Here is a 26,091-nt window from a genome sequence, read left to right as displayed (position 1 = left end):
AAAATATTATCTTTTTCAAACCTTTTTATTTCCAATAAAAATAATAATATTTATTTGCTTGACAAATGTTTTCGTATCTCTATTGAGAACTGCTTCAGGTTTGATAATGTTCTAATATTTTTGAAAGAGATAGTTATAAATTCCAGTACTTAATAGTGAATATTTTGGTAAGAAAATATTTGAACTAATTATTGTAGCCCATTATTATTATTAAAAATTTTCTTTTTAATTGTTAATGTCAATTGAATCCATTTTGATGTCTGCTTAAAATTAATATTTAGTTTTCACTGTCTCACTTTATTGATTAAATTTTGATATTTATAATTTTATTCACTACTGTGTAGTAATTTTTATTTTTTGTCAAACAGTTAATGTGATAATGAAATACTTATAATATTATATACTGAAAGATAAATTTAGTGTGACATACGTGATTGTCAATAAACTAAGATTGGTTACTATAAGTAGTTAAATAAAAATATTTAAATATTACATGCTTTTATTTATTTAAAGACTAGAATAGATGAAGATGTTATATTAAAAATCAAAGTTATGAGTAAATTGATGTTCAAGTTTTATGGAGTAGCTGTATCCATGAAATGGAGGGCTGCAGAGTATTACAGTGTTCTTTAATTTCTGAGATCTTTGTTGGTGGTATGTGAGAAATGGGTACATTACAACTTCATCTATGCAGGACAGTCAGGTTTTGAATGATGTGACATAAAGCCCTCATTTTATAATTACTTTTATCAAAGTATTTAAGATGTTATTTCCTCTACTAAACATAATGTTAAATATTGTTAATTATTACAATATCTTTTTTATTACAACAATTATATTACATGTAAAAAAGTAAGTTTATTGTTAGTAAGACAAATGTGAGAGACTAGATGAGATGGAAATTTTTATTACCTGCAACAAAATATATCAAATTTGTTTAAATTAATTCTTAAATTTCACATATTCTGTAAAGAAAATTTTCCCAACACAAAAAACTGGAAGGATGTGATTGCATCTTTTCCCGGATATACTTCCTTTCCCAAGGTGACACATCTTCCGAATGTATGTGTCACCAGGAACTTTCATCCAAAATTCACCTATTGGTCAAAAACTTAATTTGCATTTTTCACCTGATGCTTGCCCTCTGGTGTTTAAAAACAAAACTATTCTATCTGGGTCATTTGATTCATTCTTGTGTATTATCAGCAGTAAAGATGAATAGTAATAGAAAAAGCAAAGCTTTCTGTTGCATTCCAAATTGCAATTTCAAAGCTTTACGGGAGTTTGATATAAGTTTTCGTCTATTCCCACACAAAAACAGATGATTATTTGGAAATCAGTCGGTTATATTTATGAGCTTCTCAAAATTCTGAAAGAGTGGATTAGACTGTTAAATTGGCAGTTTCCTGATTGTCCAGCTTTACATGAACAAGTCATGCTGTCAATTTTAAAACATATTTTCTTAAAGTTTAAAATGCCAGTAATTTTGTGTGGGACACAGGGTTGGATTTAAGCATTTTGAAGTCCTAAGCTGAACTCTGAAAGGCCCATTACCAACACTTCACAATTTTAGAAGTCAATCATAAAAGGAAAAGAATTAAATCAGACTATGACTCTGATTTAATACAGATATTGGAAGAAAAAAGATGTTGAGGTTTCACTAGTCTTTTGTTTTATAGTTGAATTTAATTAAATTTTTATACCCATTTCATTAAAAATCTTTTTTTTAAATTGGTTTTATCAATTATTTTTAAAAAGATCTTATGTTAATTCTTAGAAAAAAAAATTAATGAAATACTACACAAAATAAAATGTAAAGTATATTTTGTTGGTTTGTAAAAAAAATGTTTATTACAAAATTTGACTTCAATTTCTTATTTGTACAAATGTTTGAGGCCCTAAGCAACAACTTACATAGCTTTTTACTTGTAAATCCAGCCCTGATGGGACAATTTCAAAGCTGATGTTTTTTAACACAAAGGGCACCAATATGTATAGAATGATCTTGCTCATTTCTTTCAATACCACATAATGACATGCCCTGCTAGCAATAATTGTTCTCCTTCTATAAAATTTCTTGATAAACAGCTACAATCAGCATATATCATTACATTGCACAGTGATATATGAATAATTTTACATTTTTAGTTACAAGCAACCCAGATAAAGTAGCCATTTTGTAAAAATGCAGCACTCTCTATAGTTTATGAAAAACGCAAATATTGCCAAAAAAAGTAATTGAAATCAAGGGGGAGGATCCCTGAAATAAAAGATGGACATGGGAACCAACACAGAGAGTTGGCCAACCTCCTTCTTTCTGTGTGAGTGTTCCATCGCTGATCCTTTTGACTACCTTTCACCATAGACACTCTAGAAACAAACATTTGATTGTGAACTATATTATCAAGCAGCCTAACTCTACCCAACCAGGAAACCTCTCCACCCTGTCATCAGGATGTTTTGCGATTTCAAGAATTCAATCAAGCTGATTTGACCGATCAAGGTATTTAACCTCACATGAAAGAATGTCAGCTCTCTCTTCGGCTAACTTAGTATAAAGTAACAAAAAATGTTATGCTTTAAAGCTTCTGTTTTGCTACTGAAGCTTTATTCATTTTAAGATGCTAGAACGCTAGAACGTTATCTTATGTATACGTGGAAATTTAATTATATACAAAAATAAATGGGTATTTTTAAGTTGTAGTGTGCACTTCTTTTGGCCGCATTGTCTCTCAGGACATCCAACTCTTGAATCTGACCACTCATACACATGACCGCTCACTTGAGAACGGATGAATTGCCATTGCCGATCCTGACATAGGCATCACTAGTCTGGTGTTGATCGAGGTATTTAACCTCACATGAAAGAATGTAAGCTCTCTCTCTCTCTCTCTCTCTCTCTCTCTTGTTTGTGTGACCCTTTGGTTACACAAATAAATATTAGATATGGTGATATGATCATGTAAAATAGGTTTAATATTCTGTTACTGTAATTTTAAATATATGCTCNAAGCAGATTCTTTCCTGTTAACTGACTTTGATCTTTGAAGTGGTGGTCGACCTCGTTTCACCGGCGAACGTTGCATATTAATTATATTATTCGACTAACCAACACTGATAATAATATTGCACAACACAAAATCATAAAAATTAACTAGTTTTAATCTGTAGAATAAGTTCTTTGTCTGTTTTTGAGGTGAACAGAAAAATACGCCAACAGCCTCCAACACAAATAAATATTAGATATGGTGATATGATCATGTAAAATAGGTTTAATATTCTGTTACTGTAATTTTAAATATATGCTCGTAAATAAAATTAGAAGTGTTTAATAACATATACATTAATGTCTAAAAAAGTAAGCATAATTGTCTAACCTATAGAGCAAAACCTAACCAAAATAAACAGCAAAAAAATTAATATGGTTATTTCTAGACAATAAAAATTTCCATGATGTAGACAAATGTTCCATTAAAAAGCACAAGTTTACAAAATATGCAGACTCCATAAATACAGTAATACTGTAGTACAGTGGGCGATTGGTTAACGAACAGTTCAGATTGCAAACAAATTGGATAACGAACACTTTCACAGAAGATATTTATGTTTGGACAACGAACACCACTCAGAATAAACAGAAAAAGAAGCAATGTAAAATAATGAATACCGATTGGTTTTCCCTTGTCTCCAGGTAACAATTCGAAACCTTTCGGAGTGCGAGAGACATCAACATTGACGCTGAATCCAGTACCGATCGGATAGTGTTTCCCTGAACTTTGAAACTCTCCATTGTAATTCCAGCTTTTTGTTTACTTTTCTGACAAATAATTTTTTTTAGCCTTTGCGAGAGTGTCGGGCACTCCATAAGTTTTGTGTCATTTTTATTTTCTAAAGGTGAGAGTTCCTATCACTGTCCTATCAGATATTCATTAACGTTTTAACACCAAAATTTCGAATTACATTCGGGCCTCACATTTACATAATTCTTTTGTGCACTAGTTGATTTCTGTTCTCTGAATTTTTTTAGTGCTTTTTTGAACATTTTATTTAAAAAAGAAATTGATAATATTACGGAGCCTAAAAAGAGTGGAGTGTCAAGAATCGTGCTCACCGTAGAAACCAAGCAAGAGATAAAAGCCAAAGTAGAGAGTGGGCAGAAGATGCCTGATGTTGCTAGGCAGTATGGCTTGAACAGGTCTACAGTAGGCACAATCTTAGCTAAGAAAGATATAATCAAGAAGACTCGAACAGCTAAAGGAGTAACGAAAATCACATTTGAAAAACAAAGATGTGCCATCTATGAAAAATGGAGAGATTGCTTTTAATTTGGATAAAAGAAAGGAAAATGAAAAAAGGTGCAACTAGTGTGACTATCATTCAAGAGAAAGCTAGAGAAATTTTGGAAAGAAACTCCACATTTGTCACACAAGGAAATAGAATTCAAAGCTACCACTGGATGGTTTGCAAAGTTTAGAAGGAGATCTGGCATTAAACATGTGGTAATTTGCGGTGAGTCTGCTAGTGCAGATGAAGGAGCTGAGAAGTTCTGTCTCAAATTTGAAGAATTCATTAAAAAAGATGGATATTGTTCACAACAAATTTTCAATTGTGATGAAACTGGTTTATTTTGGAAGTGCAAGCCGAACCGTACCTACATCACGAAAGACGAAAGAAATATTCCTGGGCATAAACCCATGAAAGACTGATTGACATTACTTGTGGAAGCTAATGCTAGTGGTGATATGAAGCTTATCCTGCTTCTTGTCTATTACCCTGAGAACCTAGAGCATTCAAAAAATTCCATAATTAAAGAAAGACTGCCAGTGATATGGGATGGGTTACGCAGGCTCTTTACAAAGAATGGCTAGCTGTTTGAAGTTTGTGCTCCAAGTATCAAGGATTACCTCCAGACCAATGAATTGCCATTGAAAGCACTGTTGCTATTTGATAATGCACTAGGACACCCAAAAGACCTTGAAGATAATTTGCTGGAAGACTTTCCCTGGCTGACAGTTCAGTTTCTGCCTCCCAATACCACTTCGTTGATTCAACCAATGGATCAAGAGGTTATTGCGGGTTTCAAGAAATTGTACATTTGATCACTGTTTCATTGGTGTTTTGAAGCCTGCCAGTTCTCCTCAATGATGACATTAAAAACATTTTGGAAAGAAAAATTTGATATTCTTGAAGCTATATGGCTCATTCAAAAAGCTTGGTCAGAAGTCACTCAATGACAGTTGAATTCTGCTTGGTGAAAGCTGTATCCCCCCTGCATTCAGGAAGACTGAAATAATGTCTCTGAAATTATGGATGAAATTGTGACAACTGCTAGAGATCTGGAATTGGAGGTGAATGAGGATGACATTGAAGAGCTCATAATGGAAACTGAAACTGGTCTGACAACAGAAGAACTCCAAGAACTCTTGAATGAAGAACACTAAGAAACTCAGCAAGATGTGTTTTCTTCTGAAAAAGAGGACGACAAAAGAGGATCAATGCCAACATCTGCTATTAAAGATGTTTTGAAGAAGTGGGAGGATGTCAGAACAATGGTCTTAGAATGGCATCCAAACCAGGTTGAGCTTAACAGGCTTGGGGATCTCTACGACGATAATGCTATTAATTACTTCCGAAAAATCTCGAAGAGAGGAAAGCAATTGACATTGGACAGATTCTTTAATGTCCTGCAAACAGAAAAACAACGTGACTGATAAAAATGCAAGACTGTGTAACAAGTATATGTTTTATTATTATTACATATAAATAAACATAGCAAGAANGAGGAAAGCAATTGACATTGGACAGATTCTTTAATGTCCTGCAAACAGAAAAACAACGTGACTGATAAAAATGCAAGACTGTGTAACAAGTATATGTTTTATTATTATTACATATAAATAAACATAGTAAGAAAGTATATAATTTTTTATTTATTTTTTGGGGTCTCCAGAATAAATTAATCAAATTCCCATAAAAAGCCATGGTAAGTCAATAATCGGTTAACTAACAATTTGGATAGCAAACACAGTCTTGGAAAGGATTATGTTCCTTAACCAATCACCCTTTGTATTTAAAATTATTTTAAGTTTATATTTTATGAAGTTGATTTATATTCTAATTTATTCATGATTTGGAGGGTTTGATCCACAGAGGTTACAGGGACTTAAGCTCTCCCTATTGACACAAAAATTAAAATTTATTTGTTTGAATTTAAATACATCTTTAAAAACAAATATGATATATCAGACCATCCACAGTGCAATTCTCTTGCACATATAATTATTCAAAAATTTTAAAGTTTTGAGTAAGTTCTTTTAGGTTTGCCATCGATTGTTGTTTAAGATCTATTTTGAGTTCTTTTGNATTACATGTAAATAAACATAGTAAGAAAGTATATAATTTTTTATTTATTTTTTGGGGTCTCCAGAATAAATTAATCAAATTCCCATAAAAAGCCATGGTAAGTCAATAATCGGTTAACTAACAATTTGGATAGCAAACACAGTCTTGGAAAGGATTATGTTCCTTAACCAATCACCCTTTGTATTTAAAATTATTTTAAGTTTATATTTTATGAAGTTGATTTATATTCTAATTTATTCATGATTTGGAGGGTTTGATCCACAGAGGTTACAGGGACTTAAGCTCTCCCTATTGACACAAAAATTAAAATTTATTTGTTTGAATTTAAATACATCTTTAAAAACAAATATGATATATCAGACCATCCACAGTGCAATTCTCTTGCACATATAATTATTCAAAAATTTTAAAGTTTTGAGTAAGTTCTTTTAGGTTTGCCATCGATTGTTGTTTAAGATCTATTTTGAGTTCTTTTGTTATTTATATATATTTATGTAAAAATATTTGTATGCTTGAAATGAGAAATTTTAAAATACATCAAAGTATAGATTTACATGTTATAGTAGCAATTAGTTTAACAAAATTTACTGTTCTATGTGACCATTGAGTTATTGATAGTCACGTACTCACTTCTCATTCTCACATTATATCTGTTCAGATCTTTATTTGAAAACTTTCCAGAAATTGTTTCTCATGTCTATTTTCTTAATTGGGCTGCAATTTGAAAAAAATCATACTTATAAATTCCCACTGTCATCCATCTGTCTTTCCTTAATCACGCGAACGGAGTTAGATAGATGAAAGTCAAGACTGGATATGGAAAGCTTAGGGGCACAAGGCTCCAATTAACTATATACAAACTTCTGGTCTAGATTGGAAGTTATGTTAATTCAATTGAAATATTTTCCCCCAAAGGGAGTTAAATGACCAGCATCACTCTATTGCTAGTTGCTGAATAATATTGAATATGTTGATTGATAAAAAATGAATATAATGAATTACTCAATACAAGGAAATCAATTACAAGGAAGTTTCAAAATTTCTAAAACACTTTGATTTTATATTTTATTTGATTATTTGCTAATTTGCAAAAAATTTTCTTAAATAATTATTATCCATAGTATGATAATAGTAATGAATTCTTTATTATTTACACCAATAAGTAAATAATTTTCAAATTGGCTGAAAATTAATTTATACAGATTATAATATTTATTAAAAAGATAAAAATAAAGAAATTGGGATAATATCAAAATTTTCTTAACAGTTAAGTGTTTTAATGTGAAGATGAATATATTGTCAATGTATTGCATTGTTGCTGACCATGTTCAAAAATAGTTACTATTATAAAAACAATTATTAATTTGTATTTTTAATGTTTTCATTATTAATGATTACATATTGTGACATTATTCAAACTGTTTTATTGCTCTTATTTTGATTCATTCCTACTAAGAGAATAACTTCCAAAATTTATAAAACATGAACATAATCTTATGTCTAGTATACAGGGTGATCAGAAAATGTCTGGCCAAAATTTAAAGGGGGTTAGAGGGGATGAATATAAAAGGATTCGCAGTACAATGCTTGTCCAGAAACACCACGTGAAGATGGTAGAGGGTGCTGTGTAGGGCAGTTGAAACAAGCCGGCAATGTGGGAAGCTGTCATTCCCCACTGTGATTACATACAGCATGCAGCACTTCACGAATGCTGAACTAGCAGATATCCATCTGACATATGGAGCTACAAATGGAAATGGGAGAGCTGTGCAAAGGTTGGGCTTGTTACATTTGTTTGTGCCTCTTTCCTTTTACCTTTCCACTTTCTTTACTCTCCAGGAATTTCACACGGCGTTTCCGGACAAGCATTGTATTGCAAATCCTTTTATATTTGTCCCTCTAACCCCCTTTAAATTTTGGCCAGACATTTTCCGATCACTCTGTATATTCAGAGTATAATCTGATCTTATTGATAATTTGTTCTTTTACGATTTTACAATTACAATCAATCATCCATATTTTCTGAACAGTATATATAATTTCAGTATAGGGGTACCTCAGGATACGAAATTAATCCGTTCCAAAACTGAGATTGTATCATGAAAATGTTGTAAGGTGAATCATTTTTCCCCATAAGATTACATGTAAAACCAAATAATTTGTTCCAACAGGAAAACACATTCAAATTAAAGCTAAGTAGTACATTAAAAAAAAATGACTATAGTAAGGAAAACACTGAAACACATTTTGTAGTTGTAAATGTATAAATAACCATAATAGAATAATAATTGATTAAAAAAAATGTAGTTTTATTTGCACTTTACTTTTTGAGGATAGACAACAGTGGAATTGTAAACTGGTGGTGTGGAGGAGAGGGAGAAGGGAAATGATAGTAAAACTTAACTTACATAACATAATGTAACAATAACTTAAAAATAACTTTACACTAATTTTTTTATTTTTTCTGTTTTATATATATATTTTAAATTTTTATTCACTGCTTTTTGCTTTCTTTCCTTTACTTCCACCAGCACTTTCATTAGATAGAGGTCGCTTGCTAAAATATCTATCCAAAGAGGTTTGGCTTTGCCTACTTTTTAAAATGTTTCTAAAATGACTTAGGCAAATGTCATTACTCCGAGCAGCAATACGGCCAGTGTGAACCTTTTCGCGATGTTTCTTTTCAATAAAACCAGTCACTTTCTGATAATACCTCGAGATTTCCTTTATCGAGCAAGATCCTTCCACGATGAAGCAAACACGCGGACAGACTAATAAACAGAAGTGAATAAAAAATGTCATTGCAAACTAATGTAACGTTGTATGGTGAGATTTTGTTCGTACTGTGGAGCAAAATTATGTTCGAATTTCATGTCATATCTTGAAAATTTCGTATGCTGAGGCATTTGTATCCTGAGGTACCACTGTATATGATTTATATTTAATAAGAATTTGAGAAGAAAGTATTGACGTCTTTAATTGATTTTATGAACATTAGTGTAATTTAAATAAATAGAAATGAAAAAAATAGTAATAATTTTAAAATAATTTTATTTTTACAGAATTCTCCAGAACATTGGCGCCAATCTAATTGGCATGAGAAGCATTTAGTATTTCATAGAGTAGGTATATGTTTACATCTTTCTATTAGATTCTTTTCATTTAATTAACTTTAATTTTATAAATTGTTTTAATAATTTCAGAAATATCCTGAGAAGTTTTATTTTGAAGGATTACAGGATCTGAGTGCACAGAGCAGTCAACACACTTATCTTCCTGTTTATTTTGGAAATGTCTGTCTTCGTTTCTTACCTGTAAGTTATTTTCACTACATATGTATTTTGTCTAATGTAATGCGAATTGTTACTCTTAAAAATAAGAAAAATTTAATTATTAAATAATGTTAACTTGAGGCAACTAATTTGTCTCAACTTTGCTATTTTCTATTTATTGCTTGATTTTTCTTATAGCTGCATTTTTGTCATAAAATTAATTAATTTTTTTAATTGAATGCAAATAATTATGATTATTTGATTTATAAATCAACATATTGTATATGCTGATGTCATAAGTTAACTTGTTAGCTTGAAAAATTATTCAAAACTGAATATCAGTTTCTTATGGTGGGTGTAAATTTGAACTTTTACTGTTCTGTGATAAACAAATTGGAACAGCACTTCTAACAATTGTTTTTATGCTTGCAGTAACTATATCAAGCAGGCCACCACAAATATTTTCAATTTAAACTCATATTTGGTGAACTTAACATAGAGCAGGGATGTCCAACCTTTTTGTTTCTCTGGGCCACATTGGAAGAAGTCATGGAGTTTTGGGCCACAAGTATATTGTAGCCCAATCCTTAAATTTACAAGTATATTTAAGGATTAACATGTCTAGATTATAGTAATAAATATTAAAACTTTATCACGAAAAAGGTTTAAAGTAGACTTTACCATTGGCTATTTGTTTGTTACTGATGCAAATAGCACAGCATAAGCAAGAGGAGCATTATAGGATTTTGTTATCTCTCTCTCCGATATACTATATGAAGCAAATTTGCTGTGTTTATTGCTATACCTGGTATACAGTATTTTTTGTTGTTGCTTGGTATTCTGCATTCTTGTTTGGAATGTGAATTGAATTATGAGCTATATAAATTACATATCAAAATAACTAACGTATCTTTCAATGTGTGATAAAATTAGTGTAGGCTTATTAAATGCTTTTGTAATAGGCTACTATACTTTAGCAAACTTAAAATATTATAGAAATAATTCTATATTTTATGAACATTAGTGTAATTTAAATAAATAGAAATGAAAAAAATAGTAATAATTTTAAAATAATTTTATTTTTACAGAATTCTCCAGAACATTGGCGCCAATCTAATTGGCATGAGAAGCATTTAGTATTTCATAGAGTAGGTATATGTTTACATCTTTCTATTAGATTCTTTTCATTTAATTAACTTTAATTTTATAAATTGTTTTAATAATTTCAGAAATATCCTGAGAAGTTTTATTTTGAAGGATTACAGGATCTGAGTGCACAGAGCAGTCAACACACTTATCTTCCTGTTTATTTTGGAAATGTCTGTCTTCGTTTCTTACCTGTAAGTTATTTTCACTACATATGTATTTTGTCTAATGTAATGCGAATTGTTACTCTTAAAAATAAGAAAAATTTAATTATTAAATAATGTTAACTTGAGGCAACTAATTTGTCTCAACTTTGCTATTTTCTATTTATTGCTTGATTATTCTTATAGCTGCATTTTTGTCATAAAATTAATTAATTTTTTTAATTGAATGCAAATAATTATGATTATTTGATTTATAAATCAACATATTGTATATGCTGATGTCATAAGTTAACTTGTTAGCTTGAAAAATTCTTCAAAACTGAATATCAGTTTCTTATGGTGGGTGTAAATTTGAACTTTTACTGTTCTGTGATAAACAAATTGGAACAGCACTTCTAACAATTGTTTTTATGCTTGCAGTAACTATATCAAGCAGGCCACCACAAATATTTTCAATTTAAACTCATATTTGGTGAACTTAACATAGAGCAGGGATGTCCAACCTTTTTGTTTCTCTGGGCCACATTGGAAGAAGTCATGGAGTTTTGGGCCACAAGTATATTGTAGCCCAATCCTTAAATTTACAAGTATATTTAAGGATTAACATGTCTAGATTATAGTAATAAATATTAAAACTTTATCACGAAAAAGGTTTAAAGTAGACTTTACCATTGGCTATTTGTTTGTTACTGATGCAAATAGCACAGCATAAGCAAGAGGAGCATTATAGGATTTTGTTATCTCTCTCTCCGATATACTATATGAAGCAAATTTGCTGTGTTTATTGCTATACCTGGTATACAGTATTTTTTGTTGTTGCTTGGTATTCTGCATTCTTGTTTGGAATGTGAATTGAATTATGAGCTATATAAATTACATATCAAAATAACTAACGTATCTTTCAATGTGTGATAAAATTAGTGTAGGCTTATTAAATGCTTTTGTAATAGGCTACTATACTTTAGCAAACTTAAAATATTATAGAAATAATTCTATATTTTATGAACATTACACATTAAATAACTGTAATATAGATAAAGAAAATATAAAAATTCTACAAGAGGAAAAGAACACATACAATAGAAAATTTAAAGAAAGTATTTGAAATACTAAACAATAATAATAGTATAAATAAAAACCTTAGTATAAAAATAAATGAAAATTGACTTCAAATATTGTAAAATGGTAAAAATATTTATATTAGAAAATCACGTTAATAATTATATAATTCAAAAGAAAATATGTGTAAATATAAGAAAACAGAAAATACGCTATTAATTGTAAACATATTTAAATTAGTTAGATNGTATCTATGTCCTTCTCCACACTGGCTACATGTGGGAGTCTCTTGCTTACAATCCCGGGCAAAATGCCCCATTCTACAGCAGTTAAAACATTGCACAATAGGAACAAAATCTTCTACTGGACACCTCACCCACTGCAAATTTAACTTTCCTAACTTTAACAATTTAATTCTATTTTGAGGGCTGACGTCCACCACCCAACTAGATGTGGACCTGTTTCTGTTTCCAAGAGGGAATCTTACCAAGAAACCCTTTTCAAATTCCTCAAGTCCAGTATTATTGTCCTGCAATATTTCATTTTGTTGGTACACAAACTTTGAAATCTCACCTTTCTCTACATCCTTAGGTACTGAGTGAATGATTACTTTTGGTGTGCGTTTTTTAGGCTCACGAGCAGTCATTCCAGGAATTTCGACCACTGCCTTTTGTAACTTTAACTTATCACTTGCCTTTTCAACTTCAATGGCAATAGCCCCATTTCGTAATTTTCTGAGTCCTCTAACTCCAATCTTCAAGGCCTGAGGATTAATTTTTTCTTTTATTGTCATCTTAGTTTTTTCAGCATCACTGTCTCCTTCTGTAGGCTGCACAATAACCACTTCCCTTGGCTCCACCGCCCTCTTATTAACCAAGGGGGGACTGGCGACCACTTGCGCAAAAGATCTTCCTCCTCTTCTTTCTTCTGCAACCTTCAGTTCTTCCAAATTCTTCTGTATGCTGGACACCATCTTCTTTAGTTCTTCACTTTCAGTTAAAAGTTCTATAATTGTTTCAACTCTCCTTAATATCTGGGGAATATGATCCCTTGTCCCAATTTTGGAATGGGCATTAGCCACAAGATACTCATGCAGTTCATCTTGAACCTTTTTGGCGGCAATGACCTTATTGCCGTGCGATCCATCCTGCCGACTTGGCAGAGACGGAGTTGATGCCTGTGTCTCTTCCACAAGCCCCTCTTCTCCCCCTGTCCGGGTGGGAACCGCAAAGTGTGGTGGCTTACCTGCCATCGCACACAACAAATAGCCTTGAAAAAGGCTTTTAACAAGTCGCAACTACCTTTGGCTTCTCTAAAAGGTACTAACAGGCCGCACCGCGTGGAGGTAGGTAGTCACTTTCCCAAGAGCTCAATGATAAGGCACGAAAGATCACAGAGAAAACGCTCCGGAATATTCGCAAATAAACGCAATCGGAAAACTCACAATGGGACCAGCGGCCCTTGCCTAGATACAGTTGACCCCCTATAACACTGTTGATAATTCTGTTTTATATTAATTCTATGTTGTACGAGTCACTTAGATTTTACAAATACGTGAGCCATTCATAGCCCAGCACATGTATTTGTAAAATCTAAGTGACTCGTACAACATGGAATTCATATAAAACAGAATAATCAATGGTGTTATAGGGGGTCAACTGTATTGTATAAATTTGGTGATTTTTCCAATCCTCCAATAACAAAGAAAGACTGGTTTGAGATTAATAAATGATATAAAAAGTAAGCTTTACAAATTTGAAACAGTGTCTTTCTGTTTTCTTTATTTCTTCAGCACGATGAAGTGCATTAATTAGACACAAGGTGATTTTTTCCCATTCTTTATTTATTTATTGGTCAATACGTGTTCTGGGTCTCTGGTATCCCTCTTCAGCCAACTTTTTATTCTGTTGTTTATAGTTTCAAATATATGAGTTAATTTATATAATATTAAAACATATTTTCTTATAAAGGGTGCATGCATGGCTATTGGCTTTTTCCTCTTTTTCATTCAACTTTTTATGGTTTGTAGGATATTTAAAAGTTTGATGAAGAAATACAGTTAAAGAACAAAATTGTAAGAGTGCATGCATGATCAATTTCCTTTAAAAAATCCTTTTTTTAGAAAAAGTGTATTTTAGCAATATACAAACTTTTAAATATCCTACAAACCATAAAAAGTTGAATGAAGAAGAGGAAAAAGCCGATAACCATGCATGCACCCCCTTTATAAGAAAATATGTTTTAATATTATATAAATTAACTGATATATTTGAAACTATAAACAACAGAATAAAAAGTTGACTGAAGAGACCCAGAACACGTATTGACCAATGAATAAATAAAGAATGGGAAAAAATTACCTTGTGTCTAATTAACGCACTTCATCGTGCTGAAGAAGCAAAGAAAAAGTAAGGTTAAAACTGTAGAACAAAACTGTAAGCATGCATGCATAACTTTGTTTTTTAAAAAAACGTATTTTAATGTTATTGTGACTGGAAGGTCGGCACTTCTTTGATGCCTCATCAGGACTGATACTATTGTGTCTTGTTTTACATGGAAGCTGCGGTGGTGAGTTTTTTTTTGGGTTAAAAGTTGGTCATGTGAGCGGCCATGTATGCGAGCAATCTGATTTTGGATGAAGTACGTAGAGACAGCAAGACGGAAGTAGCGCACTCAGACTCTTGGGTTAATAACAAATAACCATTTATTAATAATCACAAAAAAAAGGTTACAGGATACATATATTGTAATATTAGATTAACTGAACTATCTAATGGAGGTGGTTGCATGAGAGAAAGTACAATAAATCACACGTTGTCATAGATACCTGGGGTTTTATGAGATCCTCAAAAAACAGGTGAAGGTCTGTTTCTTGGTATCTCTTGGAGGTGGTTGGTACAATAGAAATGTTCCAGATGCAGGGACGTACTCCTGTTGGTATCAATGTTATTCCATATTGGATGATGATGGTATTTTGTATTTGGAGATGATGGTATTCCGTCGAAGGAGACACAGAGTTCTATGTTGGTAGAGGAATGGGCAACAACCAACATCATCAATTCTGATACATAAACAGTAGTGCCTGGCCAAGAGGTCAATGGATAATGGGAAAGCATTGTTTTTGCCATTGAGAAAGTGTAAATTGAGATGTTCTTGGGTAGTAAAGGATAGTCAACAAAGTTAGTTGTCAAAATAGGTATGATGAATATGGAAAAATATTTTCATTAAAGTTTGGGTTCTCACATTATACAAGTTATTTATTATACTTAAAACTATAAAAAGGAATTAAAAGGTATGTCTCTTGCTAAATAATTATATAAATCTAATATTGTATTGTAACTGAATATATTTTGTAATAGCTGACTGAAGAGCTGACCAAAATGCATATCAGTGAATAAATAAAGAATGTAATAAATGCCTTTTGTCCTATCAATTGCACTCCATTGTGCTAAATAAATAAAGCAAATAAGAAGACACAGTTACAAATTTAGCAATTTAATTTTAGTTTTTATTTTTATCTTTGTTGGTTTGTTGTTTGTTATTTGGGGGCCAACTATCATTGTCATTGTGACATTGCTGTATCTTTTTTGTAAATACAGTCGACCCCCCCCCTATAACACGGTAGATACGTTTTGTTCTTTATGAATCCATTTTGTACGAGTCCTTGCCAATCACAGCCCGGCACGTATGCATTTTATTGACTACGGCTGTTTGAAAGGTTTTCTTCCATAAAATTAATTGATTCCTAGACTAATTCAACTCAACATTTCCAAAATACGTATATTTTCTTGAGAATAATCCGTATAAACTATACTATAAACCAGGGGTGTCCAGCCCGCGGGCCGCATGCGGCCCAAGGGAAGTTTGAATGTGGCCCAATAAACGTGTACACAAAACCGACCAGTTTTTTAATTATTTATTTATTTCAATGGCATAAACTCAAAAAAGAAGTTTCACAAAGCCGTAAACCTTTATACATATTTTATTTTTGAGTGGAAAAGAAATACAGTAGAGCCTCGATTATCTGACCCCCGATTAACCGCCACCTCGGCTAACCGACCGCCCTAGTTGGCAAATTTCAAATGTCCACTAGTGATGTGGCGCTACAATATTTGGCTATGTCTGGCTACTTTAATATTATTTTTACGTGTTTTAGCTGGCAACACTCATTCGACCATGAAAGGAAGCCAGTATTTAAACGAGGCTTACTTTTCTAATTTTTAACGATACAATAGCGATGATTATTATTTTAAAAAAATTTGTTAGGCTTAACATCGATGAAAATTCAACGCGAAGTAGGTTAATAGCGATATACTAATATACTAATTACATGGGATATAATAAAATACTACACTAATAATGGATTTTTTCATACTTTTCGGTTATCCGACTTTTCAATTATCCGACCAACCCCAGTCCCCAATTGGGTCGGATAATCGAGGCTCTACTGTATTTTCAAATACTTAGAAATGTGTGAATGAGGAAGTATATTAAATAAAGCTGGAATTGGCTCTCAAAGGAGTTTAGACTCAAATTCGGGGAAAGGAGAAAAAGACGTAAAGATAAAAAGTAATGAGAAAGGTTAAATAGATCTCCTGTTATGCAATATGGACCCTTAATTTTCCAACCTTCCTCATTTCTTTATCTTTTGTCCTCTTTCTCCTTTCCCCGCATTTGGGTCTATAATTCTTTGAGTCTCAACTCCAGCTTTATTTAGTATTCCTTCCAGCATTGCAAGATTCGGCTACTTTGTGCCAAATTTGGCTATCCTTTTATTAGTTTGATGTAAAAAATATCAGTTGGCACATTGGCTACTTTTTGGGCTACATATTATTTATAAATATATTAGTCGAATAAAAATGCACTTTAAAATGGTGTTTCGTCGGTTTTTATTAATTAGAGACCCAAATAAAACAAATATTTGTGTTTTTCAAATAAATTTTTGTTTGTCTCCTTTATAATAAATGAATTTATCTATTTCTAAGTAAAAATTGAAAGTGTCTGTAAAAGTAATTTTTAAAAATATTCTTTTTTGTGGTAAACTGTTAATACTTATTACTATAATCTAGACATGTTAATACTTAAATATACTTGTATATTTACGGATTGGGTCAAAATATACTTTGGCCCAAAACTCCATGACTTCTTCCAATGTGGCCCAGAGAAACAAAAAGGTTGGACACCCCTACTATCAACAAAAAATTGTAGGATTACTTACCAAGTGTGCACTGTTTGACGTCGCCATTGCTTAAGCTTGTTTTTGTCGTGGAGCAGCGCACCAAACGGCGGCCGCGATTTCTGATAAGTTATTTTTCTCCGAAAACTTCGTTGAACTTTTGAGACATCATAAATATAAATAATTTTTATGGCCTTTGAATAAGAAATGTTTCTTTCACAAGAAACGTATAAAATTAGTGCTGTATTAGACTTACGGTACCTAATTTACATACTGTACAGACGATAGTAAACTCAACTTATACGCCTAAACTCTCCGTAGCATGGCGCTGGACGGCGGAAAGTAGTTTGGCTGCCTGATGACGTTTTACCGAATTATAGGAGTTTTTTTACCATGTTTGTACGGATACCGTCTCAATTTTTTGGCCATCATATAGGAATCCGAACTATAGGAACCCTTGTTATAGGGGGTTGACTGTAAATAAATACTTCAACAGACTGTATTCTTTAAATACTCTGACACACATATACACCTTATACTTCTGAGAACCAATTTTATTGCTTTAAACAAATGTTTTCAACTTGATCAAAGGCCATTGTCAGGTTTTCAATTCTCTGGAACATTTACAATCGTTCTATACTCTAACAAATATACGATATCAAATTCAAAGAGGTTCGAAATACCAAAATATACAAAAATGTAATAAACACTATAAATACATGAATGAATTAAAATAAATATTGGGTTGTTCGGAAAGTAATTTCTTATAATAAATAAATATTTTATTGAATTATATATTGACCATTTTTGTCAAATACCTGTCTGTTGCCATTGTTTCTGGTAGTAGCATGATTCCACGTTCATAAAAGTTTTGATCTTTGCTTACAAAAAACTGATCCAAGTGATTTTTGACATTTTCTTTCCAAGTAAATGTCTTAGTTTAAAAAATTTTGTATAGACCAGAACAAGTAATAATCTGAGGGTGCCTGATCTGGCGAATATGGTTGGTGTGATAGCACATCCCATCTAAACTGTAACAGTTTCTGACGAGTTATCAAACTTGTGTGAAATTTGGCATTATCATGGTAAAACACTACACTTTTTTCTTGATCAATTTTAGCCTTTTCTATTTGATGATATTACTCAATTTGTTTACTTGATGGCAGCGCACTTTTGAGTCAATTGCTAAATTGTCTGATAAAAGCTCAAAAAAAAATTTCCTTAAAATCCCACCAAACTGAGCATCTCTCTTTAAGAACATCTGGAACCCATATATCAAGCTTTGAAATGAAACGAATTTGTTTCAAGTAATCATAAATGGTTCAATTATAATGGATTATAAGGCCTTATATATAGGATTATAAGGCTAATTAGAGAATTTTTAGATGAGTCAAAAAATATGTTTGATTTCCTGCAAAAACACAAAACACCGTCTCTAAAATTGTACAGTATAGTAGAAACTGAGTTCTTCTGGGTAATCCTAAACCCTTTCCCTTTCCCCCATGGGGGAAGTTTTGAAAAATCTCTTCTTAGTGTGCATTCTCATGATATACTCTGTGTACCAAATTTCAACTTTCAACTCCTAACCATTTGGACTCTGCATTTATTATCATCATCAACCCATTTCAATTATATTATAAGATAACATTTATGGTGTCATTGGTCTTTGCTGAACAAGAAATAATTTCACACTATAACTGGATTGATCTGACTGATAACAAAAGCATTTGCACCAACACACTGTTCATTCGTGATTGATTTATTAGAGTATTTATTACAATTTGAAACACTAGTCAATTTTTGTAACTTTTGTAAGGTTTTCAACCTAAATGTAATTGTAGTGAGACTATCTATAGATTTTTGTTTGTTAATTTTTTTGAAGTTCTTTTTTTTTATGCCGTTTTTATTCACTGTGTGGAATTTAAACCGTGATTGTTCAATGGCTTTATAGCTCTGACTGCTTAGATTTAAAAAGTTAAATATTTGCCAAGTCAGTCGATCGAGCTTCTGTGGCAATATGACTTGAAATTAGTACTTGATTGCTTCTTGTTCTCTCTATTTAGATCTTTAGAAGAAAGCACAGAATTGCTATGGAGAACTTATCATATAGGGACACAGTTGATTGGTTATGTAGACTTTATTATATAAAAAGAAAACGCATTTCAGGCTATTTGTTCCTTCTTTCCTTTTATATAATAAAGTCTACATAATCAATCAACTGTGTTTCTATACCACAAGTTCTCTACAGCAATTCTTGTTTACTCATAAATGACTTGGAATTGGTCCATTAATTCATAGTAAGACCTTTAAGGGTGATTTCACATTGGACTGCTGAAATAGTTTACTAAGAAAAAAAGAAATCCTGTTAAGAATAAAGTTGTCTTTATTCTTTACAAGAAATCTGATGATAATGTATGCTAAATTCTGATCTAATCTCCTTTAAAATGACCAGATACATTTTATTTTATAGTACAGTAGAGCATTGATTATCCGATCCCCGATTAACCGTCACATTGGTTAACCGACCGTTTTACTCGGCAAATTTCAATTGTCCGCTAGTGATATAGCACTAATAAATTTGGCTATGTCTTGGCTACTTTAATATTATTTTTGTTAAATTTTTGCGTGTTTTAGCTGGCAACACGGTTCGACCATTGAAGGGAGGCCAGTATTTAAACGAGACTTAATTTTCTAATTATGAATGGTTGTTTATTTTGTGAGCAATAAAATAATTTAAAAATAATTTTTAACGATACAATAGCGATGATTATTATTTTAAAAAAATTTGTTAGGCTTAACATCGATGAAAATTCAAAGTTGGTTAATAGCGATATACTAATATACTATACTAATAATGCATTTTTTTCATTTTTTCGGTTATCCGATTTTTTCAGTTATCCAACCAACCTGAGTACCCAATTCAGTCGGATAATCGATGCTCTACTGTACTTAATACAGTATGTTGAATAAATCTTATCCAAAATGTTAATAAACTTTAGACAAAAAGTTTAGAAAGGAAAAAATTTCTCCAGCAGGCAACACTAATAATTGAATAAATTTGAACATTACAGAATTTTAGATTTCTTTAAAGTTGAAGAAAACTTTGAGAACTAGTTCTTCTTACATATTTTCTTGATGATGGTTCTAATCATCTAAAAGTTCTTGAGAAAGTTTAATTATACCTTTTCTTTAATGTACACTAGGGGGTGAAGCCTCCCAGATGGCCCAACTTCCTTCTTGCTCACCCTGCTGACTTCATCCATCACTTGTTCCCAATATAGACTATTCATAATAAAAATTTTAATATGTATATCTTCATCTTGCTAACAAGTGTCTGGAAAAAATTTGCAAGAGTTTGTTTAATTTAGTTTTTACCTTGGAAAAAAGAAAACTGAAAGAGTTGGGCTACTCATCCCTACTTCCATTATTAGAAAACACAATCCTTTTACAGGAAAGCGTTTAAATGAATTTAAATGTTCCGACATATGTAGATAACGTCTGGGGTTGTTTGAATAAAAGTATAGATATGTAATTTCCTTGAATAATCAACCTAACTGTAGTATAATTTATATTGAATTGCATATAATGCAATAATTTAATTAAGCATACGATAATTAAGCATTGATTTTTTTAAAGGTGATGGACATAGTGATTCATCGATTTCTTGAACTTCCATCAGTTTCAATGTCAGTAGAAACTCTGCTGGATCAACTGGGTTGTTTATACAAATTTCATGGTATGTTTTCTTTTGTTTTGTTTTTATTTTGAAACTTTTAAGTTTGATGTAATTTTTATATTAATGAGAGGAAATATTTGCTTTATGAAATTTTATATTACAAAACATGCTTTCCATTTTTTACAAAAATTGTATACAATACACTAATGGTAAAGATGAAAACATTGCGTCAGGCTATATCTTGTTTCTGTTACATGTTACTTATACTCTGGATTGGACGGATAGTGGAACACAAACTCGTGGTACCTAGGCGTACAGTCCGTTCATGTGTAGCCTTCGGCACACAGTAGTAGCAGATATCGTTTTACCAATGGCTGCTGCAACCATCGATGTCACACTGTAGAGGTTGCTCTTCAATTCTGCTTGGCTACAACAGCAATATAGTGATCTTCTGCAGGGGTCGTAACTCTTGGGTGACCGGCCACAGGTCTTCGGACGACTGTTTGACTTGTTTGGAATTGTTTCCATAACCGTGAAATGACGGAATGATGAACACCAAAGAAAAGAGCAACATTTGTGATTGATTGTCCTGCTTCAAGGCTTCCCACACACAGCCAGCACTCACTGTCTGTCATTTGTCTTCTGGAAGTCATAGAAACATGTCAGTCATGCACACTAATTGTACGACAGTTCTCCACACTTTTTCTAGGCACTTACATGCAACTCCTCTCACACTTCAGAAGGCTGGCTTCTTATACGACTGCCTATTTTACATATTTTGCGACACGTAACTATGATTGATAGTAACATAACATATTTTCATACTTCCACCTACCTCTGCAGTGAATTGCAGCCTCTCAAATGCAGATTGCTTTCTGGACATGAACATTTTCTGCTTCGTGCTTAATTTTTGACAGTGAGTGTAAATAGAAAGACCTGTGTTAGTTTGCTCCGCTCCTAGTTTTTGCTAGTTTTCTAGTGTTAAGCCTAGATTTAGGGTTGGTAGTCCTCCTCCAATACTTTAGTATAGGAGGTTAGGGCTAAGTTAGGCCTAGGTCAGGCGTTAGGCTTAGTAGAGCTAAGCCTAAATTTTTCTCTTAGTTTATTTCTGTTAGTTTGTATTTTTGGTGACAGCCATATTGGCTTCCTCAGTAGTGTGTGTGCAGAAACATCAGCGGCGGCCATCTTAGTCACCGAGTGGACACTGTTTACGTTTTCATGGTGTTGTGTCATCTGCAAGTACGAGGGTAGTCCCAGAAGTACCCGACCTAACAAAGAAGACACAAAAAATTTGGTAAAACATATCTTTATTTTTTGACATAGTCTCCTTTTAGCTTGATACACTTTTTCCAGCAATGTACAATAGCTTCAATCCCCTGTTTATAGTGAAAACTGTCGAGCTTCTCAAAATAGCCATGATCCGCAGACTCCACCTCTTTATTGTTGGCAAATCTTATATCACCAAGCCAGTTTTTAAGTTTGAAAAGAGAAAATAATCCGAGGGAGCTAAATCTGGCGAATAGGGTGTGTGAGGAAGCACTTTGAACCTTAACTCATTGATTTTGACCATCGCAATAACGGATGTGTGAACTGGTGCATTGTCTTGATGAAACAACACTTTTTTTCTCGCCAAATGTGGTCGTTTTTTCTTGATTTCATCACTCAAGTTCTGCAATAAGTTCACATAATACTTACCGTTGATTGTTTTTTTCGGGCGCATCCCAAAAAAACTGACGCCATGACCTTGCCAGCAGATGGAACTGTTTTCGCTTTCTTTGGAGCTGATTCACCTCTTTCAGTCCATTGTTTCGACTGTTCTTTCATCTCAGGTGTAAAGTGATGGACCCATTTTTCATCCATGGTTATGAATCGATGCAAAAACTCAGCTTTGTTGCTGCGAAACATTGCCAAAGACTCGATTGAAACATCCTCATGACGCTGTTTTTGTCCCATTGTGAGCAAACGCGGCACCCATCTTGTGCACAGCTTTTTCATGTCCAAATTTTCAGTTAAAATGCGATGTACAGCACTTTTTGAAGTGCCTACCATGTCTGCTAGCTCTTGTACTTTGAGTTGACTGTCATCTAATACTATTTTGTGGATTTTTTCCACCATTTCTGGCATGGTCACCTCACTTGGTCGACCACTACGATGTTCGTCTTGGCAGCTCGTACGGCCTCGTTTAAACTCTGCCACCCAATATTTTGTTGTTGTAAACGAGGGAGCAGACTCCCCCAGAGTAGAATCTAGCTCAGCTTTAATATTGGTTGGACTGAAACTTTTCAAATGAAAGTATTGTATCACATAACGATGACAAATTTTTTCCATGTTTACAAATTCACTGAGATTGTTCACTATTTATGGCTGCCAAAAAATACTATACAACGTAATGTCTTCAAACTTCAAACTTAAGCTTTATAAGGTTGATACTTTCGAACATAGTCGTTTTTTTTTTCAAACAAGTACCTCCATCTATGTCAGGTCGGGTACTTCTGGGACGACCCTCGTATGTTGACAGTAAGTTATGTCATCTTTACTTCTCTTGTGTTGTGTCTGGCTGTCTGGTCTGTGTTGGGTTTGGTGGACAACATTGTCTGCTTTTAATTTGTTTAGGGAGACCCCCTAACTAGCAGACCAGTCCCCCCATGCTTCCCCATTTGCCCCGTGTTGACTGGTGTCAACGTCAACACTTGTTGCAAGTGGGCAGGCCAGGTAAGGTTTACCTGACTTAGCTTCAGTACTTGCCATCCCATTTGGTTTTAAAGTTTGAAGGATCAATGATCCCGCTACACACCACCGTCGGTTACCTAAAGAAGGACCTTGGGTGATGCCCGCAATCACAAAAATAAGCTTTAGTCATTGACCAAATGGATCTGACCAAATAGTGAAGCCCCTATATGCCCCCACAAGGGATAGGTGGGGATGGGAAACTGCACATTTGATCTTAGCCATAAGGCCGACCAAATCCTCAACGTCAGGCTGGTGTTCTTGTAGCCAAGCTTTGCTTGGCAAGTCTGGCACTTGCCCGACCCTTATAGGAAGCTGTCACAGCTATCATCGGTGTTTCCCTGGTTTCATCAGTACCCCTCCGCTTCCATGCATCCTATGATCACCAAATTCATGGACTAGGCTCCTTGTGCCATCATCCATTGGATTACTCACAGGTGTTGTTCTTTGTCCACATTCTCAGGCTGTTGGGTGATTCCGACGACTTCCTTAGCTTACTTTTCTCCGCACACCGGATTTTCTGCGCTTATCACAGCTGTACTGACGTCCTCCTGAGGTTTACACAGCAGGATTGTCCTAACTGGGGTGAGTACTGTCTTTTCTTCTCACAACCAACCAATCTGTTTCACCTCTGTCCGAGCTAGATCTCGTCTTCTGGGACAGAGTCTTTGGCCGTTTGGCATCTCTACTCTTGACAATTACACTACACTGTATTGGTTGGTTCTAAAACTCTCCATCACCATGTCATCACAAAGTTCCTTGTCTCATTGTCTGGATATTACGACCCAGAACTGTAATGTCAGCATCATCTCACTAGAAGATTCGATTCTAAATGAAGCCAACCAGCACATGCTCAAAATACTGGACTTGCTACCTGAGAAATACAGTTCCAACATAAGAACTGTGGAAAGGAAAGAGGTGTGAGATCGTGTTGCTTGTCTGTACTCCTGCCTCGGACAGTTTCACGGCATTCTTAAGGAGGTGAGATCTAAATCTGCCACTCACCCTGCTCCACCCACTGTTGCTTCTCCAATAACTCCTGTTTCCTACGCGGAAGCCACAAAAATCAATGTAAAACCCAGTTCTACAACATTGGTCATTAATAGATCCCTGAAGAATAAGATCAATAACGAAGGCTCAGGGGGCAGCTTTGCTCTCTTGCTTTACCCCAAAACAGATGAAGAAGGACTGTTAACTAAAATGAATCAAATCGAGAGTGAGATTAAGAAGAGGATCAAACTACAAGAATTAAGGTGAAATCTATGAGACAAATTAAAGGGGACTGTATCTGTTTTAGAACTGATAGTCAAAAAGAAGCAGAGATACTTTCTGATGCCATTAATGAACACCCAGACATAGTGGACAAAGTACGTAGTAAAATCTCCGAAGGGCGCAGACCACAGGTTATTCTCACTAATGTCCCAATCTCTGTCGATGAAGCAGACATCATCCCTACTATTTTTACCCAAAATGAAATTTTTCAATCAATGACAAAAGATGAATTCACCTACTCCACCAGAATCAGCACTGTCTTATTTAGAAACAATGCCAGAGAAAACTGTTGGCATATAGTACTCTCGACCACCCCCAGGATCAGAAATATTCTTGTCAGAACAAAACACATTGCGATTGAATGGGCTAAAATATATGTCAATGATTATATCTCGTTGGTTAGATGTTTCCAATGTTGCGGATATAATCATCTATCCACTAACTGTCCTAACAGACAAAGATGTAGTCACTGTGGAAAGGTGCATAGATTTAGCGACTGTAGGAGACTAGAAAACCCACCCAACTGCATAAATTGCAGAACTGTTAACAAAGAACTACTGGAGTATGACAGATACGATACAACTAATAATGCGTTCAACCCACAATGTCCTATTACCATTAAAATGAAAGCCCAGACCATCCGACAGACGAATTACGGGTTTAGGCAGAAACAGAGTGAATTGAGGCTTCTTCAAATCAATCTTCAGAGATGTAAGGCCACAGCTACTGACTCCTTTCATCAAGCCACTCAAAGGATGATAGATTTAATGTCTATCCAGGAACCTTATACTTTTAACAACAATATTGCTATGTTTGGAAACTTTCGTACCATCTATTTACACGACCATAATAACTCTCCTAAAACAGGCTTTGTAATCATCAACGATAAACTTGACGTTCAATTAACCCTGCGTTAGTGCACTGAGTTTTTTTTCGGCATTAGTGCAGTGGGGCGTTTGTCCACCCCGACATTTTTTTGGGTCCATAAACCATGTAAGTAAAAATTCATAAAGATTTACTCATTTATTTGGTAAAGGCATGTGTCATTATACATATGATTATATTCAGGTATGATTACATATTATATTAGTACATAAATCCATGAAAATAAAAAACAACATTTATCAAAACTCATTACATTAGATCTTATTATTAAACCAATAGTAAAAATCTAAATTGTTTTTTAAGCATTTTTGTCACTCTGATTCAATAGCTGACATTGTACTTTGGCACTCA

At 33.4% G+C, this 26,091-nt stretch overlaps 2 protein-coding genes across 2 annotated transcripts in view; one reads left to right on the top strand and one right to left on the bottom strand.

Annotated features, from left to right (window-relative positions):
* The window catches only part of LOC111624235 (mediator of RNA polymerase II transcription subunit 23-like), a 92,324-nt gene that overhangs the window by 41,211 nt on the left and 25,022 nt on the right, over positions 1 to 26,091 (top strand). Inside the window, exons 11-17 of the mRNA XM_023367050.1 lie at positions 9,426 to 9,485; positions 9,567 to 9,749; positions 10,724 to 10,783; positions 10,865 to 10,975; positions 20,817 to 20,930; positions 24,544 to 24,836; positions 24,881 to 25,727. Of these exons, the coding sequence (XP_023222818.1) occupies positions 9,426 to 9,485; positions 9,567 to 9,749; positions 10,724 to 10,783; positions 10,865 to 10,975; positions 20,817 to 20,930; positions 24,544 to 24,836; positions 24,881 to 25,727 (1,668 nt within the window). The remainder of the gene's footprint in view (positions 1 to 9,425; positions 9,486 to 9,566; positions 9,750 to 10,723; positions 10,784 to 10,864; positions 10,976 to 20,816; positions 20,931 to 24,543; positions 24,837 to 24,880; positions 25,728 to 26,091) is intronic.
* On the bottom strand, positions 12,258 to 13,423 carry LOC111624206. Its single transcript, XM_023367014.1, has 2 exons — positions 12,578 to 13,423; positions 12,258 to 12,533 (listed from the first exon to the last, which is right to left on the bottom strand). The coding sequence occupies exons 1-2, from the start codon at positions 13,254 to 13,256 to the stop codon at positions 12,526 to 12,528; spliced, it is 687 nt and encodes a 228-aa protein (XP_023222782.1). The 5' UTR covers positions 13,257 to 13,423; the 3' UTR covers positions 12,258 to 12,525.

Source organism: Centruroides sculpturatus, unplaced genomic scaffold (assembly GCF_000671375.1).
Source record: "Centruroides sculpturatus isolate CEXI.00-Female unplaced genomic scaffold, Cexi_2.0 scaffold61, whole genome shotgun sequence".
Lineage (NCBI taxonomy): Eukaryota > Metazoa > Arthropoda > Arachnida > Scorpiones > Buthidae > Centruroides > Centruroides sculpturatus.
The sequence above is the reverse complement of the archived record's forward strand: the minus strand, read 5'-3'. Positions and strand labels throughout refer to the sequence as shown.

Bases quoted from the DNA above. Each gene is read 5' to 3' on its own strand.
- LOC111624206 (XM_023367014.1), bottom strand. From the start codon at position 13,256: ATGGCAGGTAAGCCACCACACTTTGCGGTTCCCACCCGGACAGGGGGA.